This window comes from Notamacropus eugenii, chromosome 1 (assembly GCF_028372415.1).
Source record: "Notamacropus eugenii isolate mMacEug1 chromosome 1, mMacEug1.pri_v2, whole genome shotgun sequence".
Lineage (NCBI taxonomy): Eukaryota > Metazoa > Chordata > Mammalia > Diprotodontia > Macropodidae > Notamacropus > Notamacropus eugenii.
The window spans coordinates 726,782,518-726,807,025 of record NC_092872.1 but is presented as its reverse complement, the minus strand read 5'-3'; the positions used below and the strand labels follow the sequence as shown (position 1 = coordinate 726,807,025).

Below are 24,508 nucleotides of genomic sequence, written 5' to 3'. Positions count from 1 at the left end.
ATATTTGAAAGTGAACTTAACTAAAGAGTGAAGAGGCAGCAGAGTACAAAGAAAAGAAGACTAGGTTGTGTGTGAGAAGGCTTGCATTTGAGATTTAGCTGTAATTTTTAAACTGACTTCAAGCATAACTACTCCTGAGAATAAAAAATGTTTTTAATTACCACTAATTGAGGATAAATAAAAAAAGAAATAAAGCAGTAAAAAAAAAAAACAACCCCCAAAAAACAGAGTGGAGAGACAACAAAACCTGAAAGAAATTATTCTTGTTACAAACCTTACAAAACAATTTAAAAACCCTATCTTTGAGACAAGATCAGAGTGAAGATCAGTGAAGACCATGTTTCAAATTGGATGGGATGATCATGATAAGAAGAGATACCTGCAGGGTGGGATCCCCACCTGGTGCAGTAATCAGGCCAGGGTCAAGCAGACAATTTTGGGCACCTTTTCTGTCTCCTTTGTCACACCAGGAGGATGTCCTAAAGGTCTGCTCAGACATCCAGGTGGCTGCTGAACCTCATTGCTGCTTCCAGTAAAAAGATGACCCTATGGCCTGGGCTGCCTCTGTGCAGGGTTGTGATTACATCTCCCAGTATATCCACACCTGTTGCTTCATCACTTGCCTTTCTCCACAGGAATTTGAGATAGGTAAAAATGGTAACAATGGTATGGGTGATGTCTTTAGATTCCCACAATTGAATAAAGTTTTCTCAGGTCAGAAGTTGGACTAGACTTATAATAGAACAGAAAAAGAACTGAGGTACATCTAGAATTGAGCTACAAAATGGAGTCATTATGGCTGACTCAAATCACCTCAATTCCCTCTATTACTTGCTTTCCTAAAACACTCAGTCCCCTCAGCCTACTGGCCAGCAGTTTGAACTTCATAACACTTAGAACTATACCTGGGTAAGCCCAGATGTTTTTGGTATTTCAGGAATCAGTCACATTCAAGAATGTGACTGTGGAATTCACCCGAGAGGAGTGGACACCACTGAACCCATCTCAGAAAAAGTTGTACAGGGATGTGATGCTGGAGAACTATAGGAACTTGGTGTCTGTGGGTAAGAAAAGCTACCCCTTTGGAGTCTTGATAAATGCTATGAAAACTTTCAAGATTTAGACAGTTATTTTTTGCCATACACGAGGGACATATTCCTAAATCTTTTGTAGTCAAGAGACAGGTTACTTGTTCTATCTCTTTCCATGGGAAAAAAGTCTTTGAAACCTGGTTATTGGAACTTGCTATTTTAAGATTTTATGGGACTATTAACTGACTGTTCTTCTGAGTCTAACTTCAGGGCTGGATAGCAAAAAGTTGGTCTGAGCTTCTGATCCATGATGCCAGTAAGCCTGTGAGATGCTGGTATGAACTGAAAAAAGGTGATCTTATGGGAAGGGTGGGAGAGCTGCTATTCATCCTAGGGTGAGGTAGGATTCTCCTGACTTAATTTCCCCACTGACACCTGGCGGACTTTAAGACTGGCTGAATGCCAGCTGACAATCTGCTCCTGCCTGGAACTAACATAAAGTTAGGGAGATATTGTTTTCCTGCAATGTCCGTACTGTTAGTAGCAATCTCCTGTATCAGAGGATTGTAAGTTTAATACCAGATTTATTAAATTATAGATCGTTGTTACGGGAACATCCGAGGTTAAGTCTAAAATTAAGTTACTTCAGACTTAACAACAATCAATTAGGGTCTTTTAATTCTTAGTAATAGTGTGGAGACCATCAGGATAATGAGGTTTGTGAGGCTGGCACACACAGTCATTATTATTTTGTCTCAGTTGGTTAATGTTAAAAGAAAAATGGTTTTGTGGCCTGTTTTGTAAATGCTTTAAAAGAAGCATCACATGATCAGAAGTTGGAATTGTTTTCTCATTTGATATGTACTATGTTAAAAATGATTATTTTGTAAGTACTGGAGCTTGTTATTGACTCCTTAGTGAAATCTCATCCTCCTGATGGGGGAAATGAATAGTGAATTAATGAAATACTGGGTTCTAACATGGATTTCTTAAACATGACAATTGGCCAAAGTTTCAGTTTTGATTTTCTAAGAGTGATAAGTGTATAAAGCTTAAGAGTGGTCATCTAAAATAGTATTAAGGTCAGTTTTGCAGAAGGGACATCTGAATTTCTACAAGAAGATAAAGAGAAGAAGATGCAGAGATACTGTGCAGAAGAAGGCCTGAAGGAGCATCGAGATCAGAAAACTGCATTAGATGATGTCCCTCCCCAGATGAGATGGAACCTCTGAAAGGATAATTCATTGATTTACCTTCGTATTTTAAATTTCTGTGTCTGTACTTATAGCAAGGGAACTGCCCCCTTGTAATTTGTCAATGTCAACTTTGCTCCCTTCCTATATTCATATAAAGGGGATAGATAAAGGGAAGAATTCACAGGGGAACGAATGTGAGGAATGGATTTAGGTGTGGAAACAGGAATTTTAAAGATTGCCCATGTTCTCGTCCAAACTTGGTCCTCTCCTTTCAATACAGACAAAAGCATTAAGGAGACAAAGGAGTGATATGAGAGTATAAAAAGTGAAGGAGATCAATTAACAGATAATCTATATCAGCAGTGGTGTGAAAAGTCTTCAGATAATAGATAAGAGGAGGGATTGAGTGAAATAAGGACAATGTGAAGCCTTTTCATAATAAAAATGTGGGGAATATTGTATTTTCTAAATAAAATTTCTTTTCCATAAGGCCTCTCTTTCTGGATACCTGATTTCCAGGAATCCAGCCTTGTGGGCAGTTGAGCCCCTCCCTTCTCTCTGTGAAAGTGCTGTGGACTGTAGTCAAAACTTGGAAGTTGCTCAGATCTCCCCTTTGTTATACTGTTGTCACATTGACAGTTTAAGCTCCCCTTTTCCCCCTCCCCTCCTTTTTACCTTAGTTATAGAATAGCCATATCAGCAGTTAGTGAAGTATTAAATTAGGAAGTGTGTTAGGATAGGTGATTATTTTCCAGGTCTTATCTAGTTTTTTGCACATAGATTGTAAGCCTGCCTCCCAGCCAATGGAGAGGTGGGACAGTGGGGAGGTGAGATTCTCTGTGTTAGGGTATGTAATGGTATTTTATTCTTTGTATCCATCAGCCTCATCTTGGTGGAGGGACTCCCCTTTCTCGTGAGAATTGAATAAAACACTTTCTGTTCTTACCTTGAGAAGTCTCTTAATTTATTTAAAATTTTGGGTGAGAGTCTTTCTAACCCACACATGTTTTCCACATGAGGGACTATTTTATTCTTGAAGAAAAAAAGAAAATAAAAATAAATACTGAGATCTCTATTGTGTTGTCAGTTATCATCCTTTTTCTTCTTTGAGCTTTTTTTTCCTTCCCAACATGACTTATCAGTAACATAACCATCTTTTCTCTCATCTTCAGTCTTTATCACCAGCCTCAGTTTATTCTGAATTTTAACATTCCTGGCACAGTTTTTCTAGGACCATACAATACTCATATATTCTTTCTTATTTTCATCTTGCTTCTATTGTCTGTACATTTATTTTTTTCATTCTAACTTGGTTGGTTAGTTTGTCATGGATACACTTCAGTCTGTCCTGATAATGTTTAATATAAAATTTTGGAATAATCTCTTTGTTCTCTCTGAAGTAAACTCAGAGAGTGCCTCTTCCTATGCCAGCAAAAGCCAGCCAAGGCTGACTCTACATTCCTTAGGAGACCTTTAACCTAAGACACTATCTTGAATGGTAAAGAAAATATAGACATCTTAGGTCGTAATTTCTATTGAACTTTGTTTACCCTTTCCTATGTCAGTTATCTGTTTAGGGCAGGAAGCTTGCCACTTACTAGTGGTGGGATTTCCTTCTTTATCACTGAGACATGTGTTTACCCAGCTGGAATCCCAAGGCCTGACCAACATTACTTTGTTAATTGTCTTGTCTTACTAAATTTATGATTTGTTCAACTAGGAGAGTTCCTTTCTCACGGCAAAATGTATATAAGCCAGAAGATTTCTGCACTGGGTAGCCAGACATTTCTGGCTCCATAATGCATTATGTTACTGTTTTCTTTAGTAGGGAATTGATTAATTAATTTATTAAATTATAAAATGTATGCATTTAGCCTATTGCCTTTTCTCTCTAACCAAGTTTTCAGGTCAACAGTCCAGACACAATTCATTTTTCTGCTCAACTGGAATTTTCTCTTTCTTTCTTCAGCATTTCATTGTTGAACTTTTCCCATCTCTTTTTGGCTGATTTCCCCCTAACTCACTTTCTTCAACAGGACCACAGCTCTGAACCTTTCCTTTGAAATACTTCAAATTTACTTCCTCAAAATCTAGACTACAGTAAAAATATAGTTTGGATTTTTTGTAGTTTGATTTTAAAGTACAAGATTTTATACCATCAAAGTATACACTCTCTTATCATGTTATTGGATATTAAAAATATATTTTAAAATACTACTAAAGATTCTAGGCAATTTAGCACGAATATATATTATGATATCAAAATTCTAGCTTAAGCACTTTTCTTTCATAATGAGAAACTTTACACCTTGAGGGAAAAAAAATTTTGAAATAAACTTTTATACCTGAAAGAAGAATCACACTGCTCATATCTTGATGGTATAAGGTACAATCAAACATACCTCTGATGGGGTTCAGACTCTGGGAACTTCCTTGAGCTCCCCTGGAATCTCCTCACTTAACCTGGCCTTTGATACTCAAATTGAGCTCACCTTGTATCTCTCCACAGAACCTGGCTTTTCATACTCAAATCTGTGACCATTGTCTGTAAACTCTTGGTTGCCCCACCTGCTTCCCACCCAAGCCCTCCATTGTCTACGGTCTCCTGATAGCCTCCAGCTGTTTCCAGCCTTTGACCCTCCTTGGATTCCCTCCTTGGACTTCTCCTCAAGACCCTTCCTAAACCCCTCCTCCCATCACCCTGGACTACCAGACCCCCACCCCCAGATCCCTCCTATACTCTTTTCTGTATTTAAGTCCCACCTTGCCTCCATGAAGGCGCTCAGATTGAATCCAGCTCAGACTCTGTCTAGCTGGGATTGTGTCTGGCCCGCTTGTGAATACAAGCGTTACTAATGCTTAGGCTCCTTAAGAGGCAACCCAATTAGGCGAATCCTTAATAAACTTTGTTTTCTTTGGCTTTAAGAAGGCTTGAGTGGAATTCATTCGAGCACGACCCGGACCGTCGGTATTTTGGGGTCCCCCATCACCCCTATAACCTCTTCACCTCCAGAAACCAAACATCTCTGTATTAAATTAGGAAAAATTTGTAGGATGAAAAAAGACACATAAATCTTTCTTTCCGATAAATGAAGATGTGTGAAGGAGTTTTATTTCTAAGAATCACTTAATACAGCAAAGCAAACATAGGTGTTTTGCTTTTGTTGGATATGTCTTTTAACATTTTTTTAAAACCCCTGCAATTTTGTGAAAAAATATTTTCTGACCTAGGAAAACAATAAAGAAATAAATGCATGTTTATCACTGAAGAGGTAAGTAAACTCCTGTATTTTAAAATTTCTACTTGAGTGATAGCCATTTATCAGATAAGGATGTCAGAATGGAGAAGACATTTCCAATCCTCCATCTTGTTGAAAATAAAAATCCATGCTAAAATCTCGAGGTTGTGATATAAAACACATTTAATATAATACAGTTGGTAAATCGGATTACCTTTAGCCTGAGGCCATTTTCTCCTCAAGGATTAGGTATTATGAAATGCAAATGATTTTCAAAGTCCCAGTAGCTGGGAAGAGCCAGGGAAGACAGACACCCCCTTCCTTCTTTCTGAATTCCTCCTCTTGTCCTTTCTGCAGATGTTGTGGCTCGTACTTGTGGCACATGCCTTGCGCTTTCGGAGTCAAGGAACGTGTAAATGACGGTCCTTGGACTGCTGTCTCTTGGCATTCCTCGTTACACGGAAGGATTCTTCTAGAGGGAAGGGGGAATGTTTGGCCGGGGAGACAAGGTAAAAGCGAACACATGGATAACCTTTGACAGTGCAGGCTAGAACCTGGTCAGCTCCTGAAGCGCTCGCTGAGCCGTGAGAACATCTGGGTGGCACAGGCGCGGAGGGGAGACAGCAGGACGGAGGGCACAGCTGGCCCCAGGACCTTAGGAGCTCTTGGAAGCGGGACCAAGCATTTAGCTTCGTGGAACCTCGCCTCTAAAATGAGCCTGACAAGGAAACGGCAAACGTGTCCAGCGTCTTTGCCAGGAGGAAGGCCCAGGACCGGACAACCGCGCCGCGCCTCCGGCTTCCCGGGGCCGTTCTCGGCTCTGTCCGAACATCCCGACGTCTGCTTCTCCTCTCGCTTGTCCCCCGTCACTTCCTCCAATACGGAGGGAGAGAGCAGGGCAGCTGCCGGGGCAGGGCATCGGCCCGGAGGGAGGCAGAGCCGGGCAGAGTCCTCCCGGGTCGGGACAGCGGGGGATGGGAGACCGAGGCAGCGCCCCTGCGGCCATTGGAGGCTGGGGAAGAACGGAGGGAGAAGGGATCGGGCTGGGAGCTGGTCCAGGCAGCGGAGAGACCCAGGCACGGTCCCTTCGCCCTAGCTTCTGCCTTTATAAAATGGGGGCCCCAGGGTTGTGGGTAGGACCCCATGAGACAGTCACCGGTTGTTGACCTGAAAACTTGGTTAAAGAAAGGCAACAGGCTGAATGCATACATTTTATGATTTAATTAATTAATCAATTCCCTATTAAAGAAAACGGTAACATAATGCATTATGGAGCCAGAAATGTTCTGGCTACCCAGTACAGAAATCTTCTGGCTTATATACATTTTGCCGTGAGAAAGGAGTTCTCTTAGATAAACACACTGAAAACAAAGTATCATCAGTTGGGTTTTATGATCCCAAGCTATGGGCATCTTCTTTCCGTAGCATGTCTCTGTGATTTAAGATAAGGAAAAAGTCCCATCAGCCGGATAACAGATATCCTCTCCTAAACAGGCCTTTGAAGTTGTTTATCTTAATAAAGTTTGACAAAGCTGAAGTCACACCCCAAGGTATTTGTGTTTTTCTCTTAACACTAGGATGCTAGAAGAAGGGTCTGGTAAGGAAGTCCCATTTGCTTGACATCAAAAGGCATCCTCTAAGTTAAACAAAGGGGACTATTAGGTTCAGGCTCTTCTTAATTCAAACTTTGGCCCTTATTAAAGTCTAAAATTCATATTAAGTATTATCACCTTAAAGTGCCTAACAGAGCCGGAGGCGGGACGCTCCAGGTACAGGCTGGCTCTTACTGTTATGTGGTCCACCTACCACGTGGCAGACATTCCTGAGCAGAAGGGGCGGGGCTCCAAGGCAGGGGCCCCCGGGGGGGCGGGGCAAGCAGGGAGGCGGGACTGCATTCCAGGCCAGGAGCTTGCGCAGAAGGCGCCTGAGCCTCTAGACTACCATTCCCACAAAGCCATGCGGGCGTCGTGGGCATATTACAATGCCAGGGCACACATTTTTCTTACGTCACTTCCGCCTCGTTGCCTCCGCTCCCTTTCTGGGTTTGCAGGTGGCAGTGGCTTCTCGCTCAACTTTGACGAGGTGCCCCCGAGGCCGGCCGGGGGTGCGGCGGGATCGGGGCCCCCGAGGAGAGCTCCCCCAAAAGGAGAGGGGAGTCTCCCGGAGGAGGAATGAAGCCCCCGGAGCCTTCCAGGGGTTTGGGAGCGGCCCGTGCGGGGGGGATGGTTCAAGAATGAGCTCGCGCCCTTCCCCTGTGCCCAGAGTCCGAGGGTAGGTGTTCCCGGTGTGCTTCCGTCTGTCCTTAGACGGCTCTTCCCTGTGGAGTCGACTCTTCCCGGCATCCTCCGGGGCATCCCCTCCTTAGAGAAGCCTTCCCTAACATGGCCGGGGTCCTTGGCCCCCACCCCCATCCTCCCCGCTTCTGAGAGGGTCACGTGTCTTCCCCACGTTTGTCTCTCTATGGACCCCCTGCGCCGCCCTCCCTCCTTGATCCCCCCGGGGGAAGTGGGGCTTCCTAGGCCCATAGCGGGGCAGACCCCTCCGCTCACGGCTCTCCTTCCCTCCCCAGCCCTGCCTGGTGTGGCCTCTGCCCCGCCCCGGAAGGAGGAGAGATGGCGCCCGTGCTGAGACCCCGGGCCAGAAAGGTGAGTGCCACGTCTGAGGCCTGAGACCCCGGGATGTGGTTCTTTCCCCAGTGCTGTACCCCTAGAAATTGTGGGCGTGGGGGGGGTCATGAACGTAGAGCCAAGTGATGACTTAGAGACCGGCGTATGTTCCCCACAAACAAGGAGTGTACAAACCCAGACGTACCTAGGTACGTGTGCACAGATTTAGGAAGTGACTTGTGTGCAGTTCATGTGGCCCAGTCGTTTGCAGTCCCGTCTGACTCTTCCTGGCCCCCTTTGGGGTCTTGTGGCAGAGATGATGGAGGGCTTCGCCATTTCCTTCGTTCATTTTACAGATGAAGAGAGTGAGGCAAAGAGGTGAAGTGACTTGGCTGGGACGGCACGGTTTATAGTGTCCGAGGCCAGGTTTGAACTGAGGAATCCCCTTCTGATAAAGCTAAATTTCGAAGGCCTCTGTAGTTGTTGCAAAATCTGATTGTTCTGGCTGCTGAAATTTTTAAGAAAAGACTGACTCCCTTGACCCGCACGAGATAGCCTTTTTCTTTTTTTTAAAAAGGATTTATTCTTAACCAGATATTACATTGAATAAATGACTTGGTGTGGGTTTTCTGCCCATTTCTAATCATTAGCTATCCTGAACTTTTGAAGCTGAATATAAAAAAAAATTCTGGCTCCTTCCCAGTCACAAGGTAATTTCCTGCTCTGGGACTCTCCCCCTTGATAGGAACTTTCTTGAAGGGGAGAAAACTAAAGAGGAGTTATTTTATTTTGCCTTATTTAATGCAGTTGTCATGAGGATGAAAAGTTGTGTTAATCAAATCATGTTATAAATACATCAGAGAAGTTTATAGGACCTTTGTAGTATATTCTTTCATAAAGCAAAGCCTCCTTTTATACATTCATTTAATAGATGAATCCTCTTGTTAAGACAAATAATCATTCCCTTAGTGATTAGTTGGGGGTTTTTTTTTGTTTCAAATGAGCATTTTGTGTATTTGGTTTGGTTAATCAGGGCACCTGTGTAATTAAAATAGACATTTTTGTCATTTTGTTGTTTTCATTTAATAGATTCTTTTGAGGCTGCCCATAGAGACTTGTAATCAACTGTCACATCCACATTGGATCCCCAAAACCATTCATCTGCTTTTTGTAGCAATATGCCAGTCCCATATGAGGAGGAGGGGAACTTGTCCCCTGAAGTCCTGAAGTTAGACTTCCATCAGTGCCTCTGTTAGGTCAGAAATGTAGCTTGCATTGATCCATCCTAGGGCCCTTCTTGTTAGATTCAGCCTATTTTCCTAAGCTCTTGAAGACTCTTTGGATCCTCATTCTTTTGTCCAACCTGGATGGAAGGAGTTAAATCACTGGCTCACCAGGGACTAAAGTCTCCACCCTGGAGTAGGAAGAGTCAGTATCTTTTTTTACCGTTGGAAGAAGTTTCCAAATGTTTGTTACATAAACATTACTGGCCTCAGAAGGGCCTCTTCCAAAGCCCCTCTGTGTACAAGGGGAACTGGATAGAAGCAATTGTGGTTACTTCCGCAAGCAAGGCCACAGCCTCTGAGCTACCTGGCTCTTTTAGCATGTGAGTGACCCAGAGGAGAGATGATGTTTGTCTACTGCTGTGCTGGCAAACAGCTGTTTGAGGACCTCTTGTGGCTGGGGAGGAGGCTTCACTGAAAGCATTTAAAGGCACATAAGTCATTGGAACAGAAACTGCGTCATCAGTGTGAGGAATGAGTGGTTAGGGAGCAATTAGAAGAGTTTCTTTTATTTTTTCATAAGGTTTTGTGCTATTTCACCTCAGATGTTTCTGGGAAAAAAAACTTCTTTCCTTCACCCTCCAAATTTAATCCTCCTTTATAACAAAGAAGTCTTTGAGACACACACACACACACACACACACACACACACACACACACACACACACAAACCTATGATGACTTTATCTGACAGTAAACCTCCTCTAGTGGTCTCCATCTTCTCTGCTCTGAGAAGTGGTAACATTTTTAAACTTCATTTTTAATTTGTAGAATAAAACAAGCATTTCCATCACATATTATGACCGAAAAGATGATTGTACATGAAACTGCAAATCTACTATGTACAACTTGTTATTCCTTTCAAATGTGCAAAAAATTATTGAGTAAAGTTTTTTGTTTTTCTTCCCATCCCCCTTCTACCTTAGAGATGGCTACCATTAGACACAAATAGGTCTGTGTGTGTGTGTGTGTGTGTGTGTGTGTGTATTTTATATGTATATATGTAAAATTATTCTATTTGTACTTCAATTTATCAGTTCTTTCTCTGGATGCAGATAGCATCTTTCTCATATTTCCTTTGTAGTCATTTTGGATATTTGTAAAAGATAAAGTAACATATTAACTCCAAGTTGTTCTTAAAGCAATATTACTGTTACTCTATACAGTGTTCTCCTGGTTCTTCTGATTGTTTGGTCTTTATTATTTTATGCAAGTCTTTTTATGTTTTTCTGACATCATGTAGGTCATTTCTTTATAGCACAGTAGTATTCCATCACAATCATATAGTACAACTTTTTCAGCCATTCCCTAATTGATGGGCCCTCTCAAGAACTTTAGGTTTGACTGTGCAACATGGGAGACACTGGCACAGGACCTCTCAGCATGGTGTGCTCACATCAGAAAGGGTACTGTGCTCTATGAGCAAAGCAGAATTGAGACAGCACAAAGGAAACATAGGATATGCAAATTTGGGGTATGCATCCCAAATGTTCATATGGACTATCTGTGCTCAGCCTGTGGTAGAGCATTCTGACCTCGTATTGGTCTGATCAGCCACAGTCAAACACACTGAAATTTCACTTTATCATGGTGATGTCATTTTGGTCCTCTTCGAAGGCGAAGGAAAACCACTACCACCTATTGATGGGCATCTCAGCAATTTCCAATCCTTTACTGCCAGACAGAGAGCTACTTTAAATATTTCACAACATGTAGATTCTTTTCCTTTATCCCAAATCATCTTTGGAGATAGACCGTGTATTGGTCTTACTGGGTCAAACAGTATAGGTAGTTTAAGAAGTCTTTGGGCATAAATCCAAATTGTTTACCACAATGGTTAGATCAATTCCAATTGCAGCAACCATGAAATAGTGTCCCAGTTTTTTCACATCCCCTCCAACACTTGACACTTTCCCCTTTTGTTTTAGCCAGTCTGGGAGATGTGAAATGATATCTCAGGGTTATTGTAATTGACATTTCTCTAATCATTAGTGATGTAGATCAGTTTTTATATGACTGGAAATTGTTTTGATGCCTTCATTGGACAACTGCTTGTTCATATCTTTTGACCATTTATCAATTTGGGCAGTGATTTGTATTCTTATATATTTGACATAGTTCTTCATTTATTTTAGATAGGACACCTTTATCTAATAAACTATCTGTAAAATTTTTCCCCTATTTTCTGCTTTCCTTCTAATCCTGGCTATATATATATTTTTTTATTGCTGCAGAACCTTTTAAATTTAATGTAATCGAAATTGTCCATTGTGTACCTGACTTTACTGTCTGTCTCTTGTTTGTTCATAAATTGTTCACCTATCCATAAGTCTGTTAAGTTATATGTTCAAATTTTGTTATCAGTTACTCATAGTTCAGCATCTTTGTCATGTTATAAAATTATATTTTTGTAATATTTTGTGTTATGTTCTGATGAGTCTGCTTAGTTTACACTGTTAATGTATATCGTCCAATATTTCTCAGAATTCCTCACATCTGTCACTTTTAAGTACATAAATGACTGATACATATGTCATTTTTTTCTAGCTCTTTATTGGTGAGAATTCAGTTTGTTTCCAGTTCTCCGCTGCACCAGAGTGCTCTTAGGAGTATTTTTGTGCACAAACTCAGTTGTGGCCTTGGTGTTATTATACAGAAAGGGAATGGCAACATGGTACAGTGAGAATATTCCTGGATTTGAATCCCAGAGGATCTGGTGTCAGAACACATTTACCATTTACTCTCCTTTTGACCTTAAGCAAGTCCCTTTCTCTCTCTGGGTCCACTTTTCTAATGTGTGAAATGAGTGGTAAAAATTTTTAGCAGTATAAATTTGTTACAGACAAGAGATTGTAGTTCCCCATACTCACCTTTGTTATTAGGGTTCCAGGAAAATTGAACACATTCATGTTCATTTCAGAGCAGCAAATTTAAAGGAGCACAGCCATTGGATAAAAAGAGGAAGGTAGCTGCCTTAGTTGTGAAGAGATAAGGCTCATTGGTCAATGGGGCTGGCATTGTTTGGGTTGGAATAAAAGATTTGGGACCATAGGATAGCTGTCTTCAACTATTTCATTTTCATTGCTTATTTCAGCAAGTAGAAAGGAATTAGCCATATTGCTGCTTCAACTCAGAGGGCAGAAGTAGGAGACATGGGTGCCCATTGTAAAAAAAGAAAACACAAAGAAACCCCGCACATTTAAAATGAGTGTCATTGCAACCCTTTACAACACTAAGCATTTATTTAAGCATCTACAAAATGCCAAGGCATTGTACTAAATGTGGAGGATACAAAGGATGGTAATAATGACTCTGGCCCTTAAGGAGCTTACAAACTAATCAGAGAGGAATTCTTTTTTAAAGTTCTTAATCACTTAATTTTTAATTTATGGAATGAAACAAACATTTCTAACAGTATGATAAAAAAGATGATTGCATGTGAAACTGCAAATCCATTGTGTAAACTTGCTGTTCCTTTTAAATAATTAATGAAGTTATCATGTAAATTTGTTTCCCCTTCTCTCAGGGGACAACTGCTTCAGTGCCCTGAATTAAGAACAAGAGGTGTCCTGTTTCCCCCAAGTGTCTGTATACAATCAAAGGAACATAGAAACAGTTATTAATTGTTCACTATGGGCCCAGTTTTCAGAGAAGACATACATGTTGCTTGAGATGTAGAATTGTGAGAACTTCTGGTCAGCATCACTTTGGTCTTTTACTAAGGGTCTGTAACAAGCAGGTAGAGATGTTCTAGTTTCCCAGCCACTTGGGGCTAGGTTCAAACAATGCAATAAGGTTTTCTCCCAATTTCCACAATTGAATAAGTTTTTCTCACAAGACAGAAGTTGGACTTGACCTGTAATTGACCAGAAAAAGAACTGTGTTACCTCCAGATTTGAACTACAAAATGGAGTCATTGTGGTTGACTCAGGCACCTAAATTTCCTCACCCTATTGGCCAGCAGTTTACATTTGAACTTCATAACACTTAGAGCTATGGGTGGGTAAGTACCAATGTTTTTGGTATTTCAGGAATCAGTCGCATTCCAGGATGTGGCTGTGGAATTCACCCCAGAGGAGTGGGTACAATTGAACCCATGTCAGAAAAAGTTGTACAGGGATGTGATGCTGGAGAACTATAGCAACTTGGTGTCTGTGGGTAAGAAAAGCTACCCCTTTGGAGTCTTGATATATGCTGTGACAACTTTCAACATCTGAAGAGTTATTCCTTGGCCTACAAGTGGAAAGTATTCCTAATGCTTTTGTAGTTGGGAGACAGATGACTCATGCAACTTGTTTCCAGGAAAATAGTCTTTGCATAGTATACCTGGAAATTGATTTCTTGATTTGTTGTTATCCTTGAGAATGTACCTTCCCCTCTCTATTGCTTCACATCAAGATTTTTTTTTTAAGCCCAATGAAGTTTTCATTATACATACACAGTGTTCCCACTGTCTCAGCAGGGGGAGTGAGTCAAGTGAACCATTTTTTTATAAGTCCTTCTTAGTAATCCATTCTACCATAATATAGAATGTTCTTTGGTGGTCCTTTGTACTCTGCTTGAGGTCTTGCTTTCAGGCTGCCTTTTTTCCCCAAAAGAGGGCTTAAACTATTTTTTAATTTTTTTTTAACTTTTATGGATGCTTTCTTTAAAAAATGTAATTTGTCCTCTCCCTAACATCTTAAAAAAAAAAACCTACTTTTTCCTCCACCCAGCCAATTAAAACCCCACATTTGAAAAACAAAAATCCCGAACAAAATAAACTAATTTATTGTCCTTGGTGGCATAAGGATATATTCAGCACCCTTGTTTCCCCACCTTTCTACTAATAGGTGGAAGGAATATTTCCATTTTGTATCACATAAATTGTGCAATATGTAATATCTATTTTATGATTGAACTCTAAGATGACTCCCTAGAACACTTTCATTGAACAGGATTTGCAGTTACCAAACCAGATGTGATTTACCAGTTGGAAAGGAAGGAAGGATCTTGGATGCCAAAGGCAGATGTTCCCAGAAGCAGCTGTCCAGGTGACTACATAAAAACCAAGCAGATGGGTCATTGCAAACTAGGGATCTGTTGGTCATTTTAGGTCAAAACTCCTGTGAAATATTGAAGAAAATGGCCATTCAAACTTAATTTTTTACCTCAAGAAATTACTTTATGTATTTCTTTGCTGAAATGTACCTCCACTCAAAGAAAGTTGTTGCCTTAGTATAAGACAGGTATTTATTTCTCTTCTGTTCATTGAAGATTATCTTCTCTTAAATGGGCATTCTCATGTCTCACTTCTATGAATCTATTCTCCCTTTAAAAATGAGTATATTACTTAAGATATTAAATAATGTGCACGTTTTCCTTGTTCTCTTCTGATTTTTTCCTTTGGTTTGTATTTATGATTATGTTGCTTTGCTGCTAATACTTTTCAAAATATCTGTTATAAGTGAGCCCATGTAACAAGCCCTCAGCAGGGAGAAGAAACATGCTCGCCTTAAAGAATGATACCTGTTATGAAATCAGGAAAACCTTTATTAATCTTTAGGTCCATTCCCCTGAATGGCCAGGTAGCCTCCTCAATAAGGTTAGAGGACGACTGCAACATGTTCAGAAAGATGGGCTTCTTAAGGTGTTTTCTGAACTTTGGATCTTCCATGATACTGTCCTCTGACCATGTGACTTCATGTTCTCCTCTCTGATAGGCCCTTCCTCACGCAGCTCCTTGGGCCTGCCCATTAGTTTCTGACCTCTAACCTGTCTATGCTAGGTCACAGCCCTTATCACTTAGGAATATGAAAAACAAAACTTCCTTCCTTCTCACATATCTGATCCTAACCCCATTCCATTTCTTCATTCTATCATGTTATGTGTCATTCTGTTTTTCTTTATGCTTTGAAAATATGTTTATAAAGGCACATTAATATGTGCATATGACAGGACTTATGTAGCCATACCATCATTGGACCTATAGGGTTTGAGTATTTTGCTGTTTCACAAAAAGCTGTTGTGAAAATTTTTAGTTTTTTGTCTCTAGTTGAAATTGATGTTTCTTTTTTAGCAAAAGGGCAGCAGCTGCTTAATAAGTAGCTATTTCAACATAATTGCCAAAATTTATCATTTTAATGTAACTTTGCTGATCTCATGACTTTATTGCTACCTCCAGATTGTTTTCATTTTTACTTCTTTGATTGTCACAGTTTGAGTAGCGTTTCAGGTGATTATTAATACTTTCTCTTGACAAAAACACCTGTATGTCTTAATGTTATAGATATATATTCCTTACAAAGTAGATATGGTGAATTTTTAGAGGAAATTATTGGCAACAATTGTCACATTTTTCCCTTCATATTTCTTCTTTATTCTATTTACTTCATGTATCTGTTTTTCTTCCTCACTCTAAACTCAGTTCTCTATTTTCTTGCTGTTCAGTCTTTTCCTATTTTTACCTCAGATGATAAGGGTACAATTACAAGTCTCAAAGTCATCTGTTTTTTCTAAATAGTCTTATTCCAATCAAATGTTATGCGTTTAAAGAAGAGTGAGGGTTCATTTATCCTTCCAGGTAAATTCATCTTCATTCAAATCATTTACATATGTTACCTTTGACTCATCATTCTTTCAAATAAGATAAATTGGTTTTTGGTGAAATACTAATGAGACTAGGTTTTTAAAAGTGAGAAAGCAAGAGAAGAGCTCTAAAACCTTTGAATAACCAAGAGCCTTGGAAAAAGGGTAAGAGAGGCAGAGTTAACCAACTCTTTATTCTTCCTTTCAGAGAGCAGAGAATTTACTGGAAAGAAAACTTATGAATGTAGTGAATGTAAGAAGACCTTCAGGGATAAGACAAAACTTAGAGTGCATGGCAGAATTCATAATGGAGAGAAACCTTATGAATGTAGTGAATGTGGAAAGGCCTGCACGGATGAGGCAGAACTTACAGTGCATCACAGAATTCATGCTGGAGAGAAACCTTATACATGTAGTGAATGTGAGAAGTCATTCAATAGTAGAAAAGAACTTACAGTTCATCACAGAGTTCATACTGGAGAGAAACCTTATGAATGTAGTAAATGTATGAAGGCCTTCAGGAGTAAGCAGCACCTTGCACTGCATCAGAGAATTCATATTCAAAAGAAACCTTATGAATGTAGTGAATGTGGGAAGTTGTGGAGGGATAAGACACAACTTACAGAGCATTACAGAATTCATACTGGAGAGAAACCTTATGCATGCAGTGAATGCAAGAAGGCCTTCAGTAGTAAAAAACAACTTCGAGTTCATCACAGAATTCATACGGGAGAGAAACCTTATAAATGTAGTGAATGTGGGAAGACCTTCACTAATAAGGCACATTTTACTGTGCATCAGAGAATTCATACTGGGGAGAAACCTTATGAATGTGGTGAATGTAAGGAGGCCTTCAGGAGCAAGAAGCTCCTTACTCTGCATCAGAGAATTCATACTGGAGAGCAACCTTTTGAATGTATTGAATGTGGGAAGGCCTTCAGGGATAAGACTAAACTTACAGAGCATCTGAGAATTCATACTGGAGAGAAACCTTATGAATGTAGGAAATGTGGAAAGGCCTTCAGGAGGAAGGACCTTCTTACTAGCCATCAGAGAGTTCATACTGAAGAGAAACCTTATGAATGTAATGAATGTGGAAAGAGCTTCAGAGTGAGGATACAACTTACTTATCACGAAAGAATTCATTTGGGAAAAAAACCTTAAGAGTGCAGTACTGATATGAAGGCCTTTAAATGGTAGGCACTATGTGCATTAGAGAATTCATTGTATAGTGATCCTTCATGACTATAAGAAGTGTGGGAAGATTCCCACAGCTGACTAGACTGTGAGTCTGAGTCCCTTGATGCAGTTCAGAGATTCCCTTATTTAGGCATCATGGGAGGAGGAAATATCCCTCCCCTGTGTAGAGGCCTGTAAAGGGGCAAAGATGTAATGTTATGCTCCCATGAACCTTTAGAGAGGGAGCAGTTTTTGAGTAGATGGTTGTATTTAGAGAGCCCTAGTATTAACTTTGATCCCTGGGCACATGGCATAGAAAATACTTTGGGATGCCCTCTTGTCCATGAGATGAGCCTATGCGTAACATGTGATGAATAATTTTTGATGATGCTTGATGAACATTTCATAACCTCAACTGTGGTCCTGATGTTTGCTGAGTAGGTGATTCTTGGTTTTAATCCTAGTTCCTTTGACTTCTGGAATATCATTCCAGGCCCTTTGATCTCTTAATGTAGAAGATGCTAGATCTTGTGTTATCCTGATTATATTTCCACAGTACTCAAATTGTTTCTTTCTAGCTGCTTGCAACATTTTCTCCTTGACCTGGGAACTTTGAAATTGGGCTAGAATATTCCTATAGCAGTTTCTCTTTTCGGGACTCTTTCAGGAGGTGATTGATGGATTCTTTCAATATTTATTTTGCCCTCTGGTTCTAGAATATCAGGGCAGTTTTCCTTGAAAATTTCATGAAAGATGCTGTCTAGGTTCTTTTGTTTTTTGATCATGGTCTTCAGGTAGTTCCATAATTTTTAAATTATCTCTCCTGGATCTATTTTCCAGGTCAGTTATTTTTCCAATGAGATAATTCACATTACCTTTTTGGTTGCTCCCAGACCAGTGAGAAGGCCAGGAGAGGAATAAACTCCTCTCCCTTGATTGTGCCACCTTGGAAGAACTGAGAACTTGTAGGTCCCCAGAGTATAATCTTCTCTTGACAAAGGACTAAAAAGTCAAGTAACTGGCTGAAAAAGTGCCCGGGGCGGGGGAGGAATGAGTATAGAAGGTTAGTTTCTTGGTGAACAGGTATTTTCTTCCATTCTTTTGGATGAGGAAGAACAATGCATACCATCAGAGGAAGACCTAAAAAAGTCAAGGCTTCTTACATCCAAAACCTCCAAAATAAATATGCAGTGGTTTCAGGCCATGGAAGAACTCAAAAAGGATTTTGAAAATCAAGTGTGAGAGGTGGAGGAAAAATTGGGAAGAGAAATGAGAGTGATGCAAGAAAATCATGAAAAGTGAGTCAATAGCTTGCTAAAGGAGACCCCCCCCAAAAAAAAAAACGCTGAAGAAAATAGCACCTTTAAATATAGGCTAACTCAATTGGCAAAAGAGGTTCAAAAAACCAATGAGGAGAAGAATGCTTTAAAAAGCAGTATTAGCCAAATGGAAAAGGAGGTTGAAAAGCTCGCTGAAGAAAATAATTTTTAAAAATTGGAATGGAGCAGATAGAAGCTAATGACTTCATGAGAAACCAAGAAATTGCAAAACAAAACCCAAAGTATGAAAAAACAGAAGATAATGACAAATATATGCTAATCTGAGCTGTGTTCCTGATGTTGTTTGTGCTACTTCTGCTCCAATTTGTTTGAGTAGCCAGTGTGGACCATAAAAATTTGGCATCACTTTAATTAGAACAAAGTATCATGAAGGCATGTGACAGATGTTGATGCAATGTGATTTTCCCCCAGAACTCTGAAGGACAAAAGGAAGCAGTTCATTAAAGTGCATTTTAATAGCACAATTACATTCTTATGGTAGCCAAATGGTTGTCCTCTAATTAGTGTCACATATGAAAAGATGAATAAGATTCCCATTTTTGTTAAGGAGTATAGAATATTCAGTGAAGAAATCCAAGAAATAATAGTGTTCTGCAAATCACTATTGATTAGAGAAATGCAAATGAAAACAACTTTAAAGTAACATGTCACACTACCTCAGGACAGTGTTACACAAAGAAAAATGACATTCTGTAGGGGATGTGGAAAAATAGGAACCCTAATGCACAATTCAAAACTATTCCAACCATTCTGGAGAACAATTTGGAATTGCATCCAAAGGGCTATAAAACTGTGCATACCTTTTGACACAGCAATACCACTACTTCGTCTGTGTCCCAAAGAGATCAAAGGAAAAGCAAAGGGACTTCTATGTACAAAATTTTAGCAGCAATTTTTGTGGTGACAGAAAATTGGAACTTGAGGTGATGCCTGTCTTCTGGGGAATGACTAAATAAACTGTGGTATGTGAATGCAAGCAAATACTGTTGTGGTATAAGAAATGGTGAGCCAGGTGAATTTCAGAAAAACCTAGAAATTCATGAACTGATGATGAATGAAGTGAGCAGAACTAGGAGAACATTGAACATATTGTACAGCGTGGCAAGATCCCCTACTTAAATTAACTACTCAGAGGCCTCTCAAAGTGGTGACAGAAAGTTTATTTATTTGATTCTCGAAAAGCAGGGCAATCCCTCCACCAGGTAGTCTGGAACAGGGAAAGTCGAAAACAAAGGAAAAGCAGTGATACATATAGACCCTAACGCAAAACCCTCCTTCCACCACTGACCATTATTCTCATTAGTTGATAAATATGGTCTTACAGTCTAGACATGAAATCTAGCCAATTCCCTTTGAAATGAAGGCATCGAAAAGTTATGTAAGTTTTATCCAATCATTGAGACCCTAATGCACTACATAGTCTATATTCTTATATGGGAATTATTCCACTCTAAAGGCATTGTAACCTGAGCCTCTCGGTCTCCTTTACCTCTGGGAGAAGAATTACAATCTGAGAAGTCTTCACTGAATCTATTCCACTCAATCCCTCCTCTTATTTATTAATCTGAAGACTTCTCACGGATATTTCAACCAAAGTTCTGTAGCATGATCTCACGTTGTCTACCAATTTCTTCATCTCTATCAGGGTCTCTTCTGTCTTTTGTCTCCACAGGTGCCCATCCTTCCCTCTTTAGTATCATCAACCAAATGGCTCCTTCGGTTCTCTCTTCTAGCAAGCCTTAGCAGAAAATTTCTAACTATCCTAGTGATAAGTGAAATCAAACAAGGCAGACAGACAGGAAGTAATATAATACTACTAATTGCTATGAGGCCATACCACTGTAATCTTTTCCACCAGCTCCCTTCAAACCAAGACCACCAGGACGTATTGAAAAGGGAGTTTCAAGTTTGTACAGGAACGTGGGCAACTTTCCTGATATTCTTGGTGATCTCTTTCACTATTCTTCCATTATCATCAATTCTCAAACAACATGTGGACAGATTGAGTTTTCCACAAACTCCCTCTTCTTCTGCAAGTAAATAATCTAAGATCAACCTATGTTGCAGTACTGCTTCCCTAGTTTGTGTGGCCTGATAGGCCAATAAGTCTAAAGCTTTTGCTGTTTGATTGGTAATAGTTTCTACCACTGCCTGGAGCCTGATTAGTCTATTTAATAGATATATAGGGGTTCTATAACCCCAACTCCCATCTTGAGCCCAAGTTGTGGGCCCATATTCTTTGCTTATCCTCTCAGGAGGCCAAGTGTCACCCTACCCATTTGCATTCCCAGTCCGAGTGAGGGAGGTGTCAATGTTCCTCTTCCTTTTGGCTAGATCATCATATAAAGGGACCCTTAGATGCTGTTTCCCTGATTCAGGTAAGAAGAATTTAGGTCTCACCAATCCAATATAACAAACATCCTTCCAATTTAACGGAAGGTGAGTATAAGCTGTCTGTTCACATATCCAATAATGTCCTCTCAAAACAGGATTCTCTTCTAGAAACAGGCTTGCCCTGTAATCCCCAGCTGGAAAGTACTTCACATCTTCTGGGCCTAATGGTCGTCCTTTCATGATCTCTGACTTACACTTCCATAGTTGTTGTTTCCTCATCCATAAACAACTTTTATAGTTTTCCCCTGTTCTATTGATTGCACTCCAGAAACTATCAAACATCATCCTATGTGTCCCATTCTCCCACTTCCATACCCCCTTCTTATACTCTGTGTTATTCTTAGTACTATTCATATATTACAATTCCACAAATAACCATGACCTCCATCACATGGTTTTCTGGGATCAGAGGGATTAAAAGACTTATACCCACAACTCCTGTGAAGTTCCTCTTTGGTTCTGCTTTCATATGAAAAGGACAGGAAAAATAAATGGCTGCAGGAGGAGATCACCCTACCGTCAGAACAGGTGACACTGGTCTGATTCCATCTATTTGCTTACTGGGTACAGTCAATACGAGCCAGGGTTTCTGGCCTTCGTGTGAATGTCCACTTACAATTACTTTCTCCCAACCATGTCCCATGCAACTCAGGTCCTGTTTGATTTAAACAGTGTTCACCCGGAATTGATTTGGACAAAGACCATTGGTGTTTTTCTTGGCTCGTCCAGAATCTTGTCCTATTTTGTACTGTAGATTTATTACTTAAAATCCAGGCTGGATTCAGCGGTACTGCTACCCCATGGCCATTGGCTTAGCCGCTGAGGTCCTCCACAAATCCAACAGTGGGTTACCCCAAAGGTATCTGCTATGGTCTGGATTAGGGCTAGGAAACTATTTTCAAGAGAGGGGTTGACAACTGGAACTTGGTGTCCCAGCAGTGGGAACAGGATCATGCCAAAAGGGATATTCCCAGGGTATTACATTTTGGTTGCATTGCTCCCAAGGTTTATCAAGTCCACGCAGTCTTAATGGAAGGGTCCGATTTAGATATTGCAGTAACTGGCATAAGACAATTGCTGAACAGAGGATCCTGTTAAGAACAAACAATAATAGCCCTAGTATAGTTTCCCAAACAACAAAACATATAATGAATTTACAGACAGGCCTCATTGGCTATCCCTTTCCAAATTTTTTGTGTTCTCACACACTTTAAACGGAGCTTCAGTTCATTTGCCAGGTCAGGGTCTGCAGTCCACTCCTTTGGGGCCTCCGCAGGGCCTTTTACCCTGGTATGGTGAGTCCAGCCTCGTTCCTGGGTTCTTACAGCTGTGTCTGAAGTCAGGAGAACCTGGTAGGGACCTTCCCAGCTCGGAGTTAACTTCTCCTCCTTCCACACCCAGATCAAGACCCAGTCACCGGGTTTAAACTTGTGCACCACAAAACCTGGAGGGGGAGTCTGAGCAATAAGTCCTTTAAGACGTAGTTAGTTAAAGCAAACATATATTCCCTTACAAATCTATCCCTATTATCAGCAATTGGATCCCAGTTTCCTTCCTGTATCCCCAGGTAGGGATGCCCATACAAAAGTTCATAAGGAGATAGGCCCACATCTCTGCGAGGTTTTGTCCTAATTCTTAAAAGAGAGCCAATGGCAAACACTTAGTCCATGGTGACTGTGTTTCCAAGGCTAATCTAGTTAGCTGTTTCTTGATATCCTGATTCATTCTTTCTACCTTGCCTGAGGAAGGAGGGTGCCAAAGAGTGTGGAACTTTCAAGAAATCTCCAGTGCTTTTATTAATGACTGCAGAACCTTGGCAGTAAAGTGGGTGCCTTGATCCGAATCTATCCTCTCCACCATGCCGTACTGTGGAATTATCTGTGCCAATAATATCTTACTAACTGGAGGCAGTGGCTCGTGATAAGGGAAAGGCCTCTATCCAGGAGGTCATGTGGTCTACTATGACCAGCAGGTATTTGAGACTGCCCGCTGATGGTACTTCTGTGAAGTCCACCTGAATGCTTTGGAAGGGTCTGTATCCCAGAGGCCTGCCCCCTTGTGGGGTATGGTGTTGAGCAGTCTTATTCATCCTTCAACAAATCAGACACCCCTCCACCAACTGCCTGGCCAGAGTGTATAAGCCCGGTGACACAAACTTAGTCAAGACAGCATCGCACAGGTTTTGGACTTCCCAATGACTACCTTGATGTAGATGTTGTAAGACTCGTCTCATCCCCGCCTTGGTCAGTACCTCATGGTCGTCTGGGAGAAACCAACGTCCTCCTTCTGCCTCTTTGGCTCCTAAGTCTTGAGCCTTTTTTCTTCCTTCCTGGGTGTAGGATGGGGAGGGGAGATTGGGAGGCAAGGTAGGAATTAATACCAACATTTCAGTCTGCCTAAGTTCCCTTTCCCCGGCCTTCCTTGCTTCCTCATCGGCAAGGCAATTACCCTTAGCCTCAAAGGTGTTCCCTGTTTGGTGTCCCTTCACATGTACAATAGCAATTGCTTTGGGCAACAATAAATTTCTCAATACCTTAGTAATGTGGTATGAGCTAGTTCTCTTCCTTTACTATTCACCATTCCTCTTTCTTCCCAAATTTCCCCAAAGACATGGGCCACTCCCCAGACGTATTTATTGTCTGTATATATAGATCCCTCTTTCCCATCTAACAGTTTTAAAGCCTGATATAAAGCTTATAGTTCACAAGTTTGTGTTGACCAAGTTGACCAAGGTAAGCTGCTGGCCTGTATTAGAGAATTATTATCCCCATCTGTTATGGCATACCCATTCAGTCTCTTCCCTTCCACCACTTGGGAGGACCCATCTATAATCCAATTCACACCTTCAAATAACGGGGGCTCTTGCAAATCCTCCTGTATCTTTGTCTGATAATCAATTATATCCAAACAACAGTGTTCCAGGTTTACAGGCTCCTCCGGAGAGGCTGACAGGAAACTAGCTGGATTGAGGTTATGATCTTGAGACAGTATTAAATCATCTTTTTCTAATAATATGGCCTCATACTTCAGAATTCTTGAATCCGTCAGCCACCTCCCAGCTCTCTGATTCAAGATGGATCGCACCTGATGAGGTACACTTACAACCAAACAGCCTCCAAAAGTTATTTTTCTACTTTCCTCCATTAAAAGGGCAGTGGCTGCCACAGCCTGTATGCTGGTTGGCCATCCTTTTGCTACTGGATCTAACATTTTTTAAAAAAATACCACCGGATGTCTCTGCCCTCTTCTTATTTGTGCCAGGACTCCCAAGGCCATCCCCTTGTCTGTGTTCACAAAGAGATGAAAGGGCTTCTCTATTGAGGGTAACATTAATACTGGGGCTGAGATTAAAATTTCCTTGAGTCGTTTAAAACTTTGTTCACTCTCAGAGTCCCGTTGAATATGTTCTGGTATTCCTTCCAGTAGATGACTATATAAGGGTTTAGTTAGGACTGCATATGAGTCTATCCAGTTCCTGCAATATCCCACCAGGCCCAGGAATTTCAAGGACAGTCCAACTCAGCCTTTCTGCTCCTGCTGGCTGGCTAAATTTACAACCTTAGAAAGTATCAGATAAAACAGAGACACAGACTTTCATTCACACAGAAATACCAACATAACGTATACAGACAAAACATTTAACAAAAAAAAAAATAGTACATATAGGTTTAAA

General features: G+C 40.7%; 1 protein-coding gene across 1 annotated transcript; it reads left to right on the top strand.

The window, feature by feature from the left end:
• The first annotated feature begins 7,432 nt into the window (after positions 1-7,432).
• On the top strand, positions 7,433-23,372 carry LOC140522187 (uncharacterized). The gene is made up of 5 exons (XM_072637329.1): positions 7,433-7,737; positions 8,036-8,111; positions 13,387-13,513; positions 14,293-14,388; positions 16,131-23,372. The coding sequence occupies exons 1-5, from the start codon at positions 7,448-7,450 to the stop codon at positions 17,084-17,086; spliced, it is 1,545 nt and encodes a 514-aa protein (XP_072493430.1). The 5' UTR covers positions 7,433-7,447; the 3' UTR covers positions 17,087-23,372.
• Positions 23,373-24,508: the final 1,136 nt, after the last annotated feature.

Bases quoted from the DNA above. Each gene is read 5' to 3' on its own strand.
- LOC140522187 (XM_072637329.1), top strand. From the start codon at position 7,448: ATGCCAGGGCACACATTTTTCTTACGTCACTTCCGCCTCGTTGCCTCC. The intron at 7,738-8,035 runs GTAGGTGTTCCC...TTCCCTCCCCAG, and splicing joins CCTGTGCCCAGAGTCCGAGG to CCCTGCCTGGTGTGGCCTCT. The intron at 13,514-14,292 runs GTAAGAAAAGCT...TTCATTGAACAG, and splicing joins TAGCAACTTGGTGTCTGTGG to GATTTGCAGTTACCAAACCA.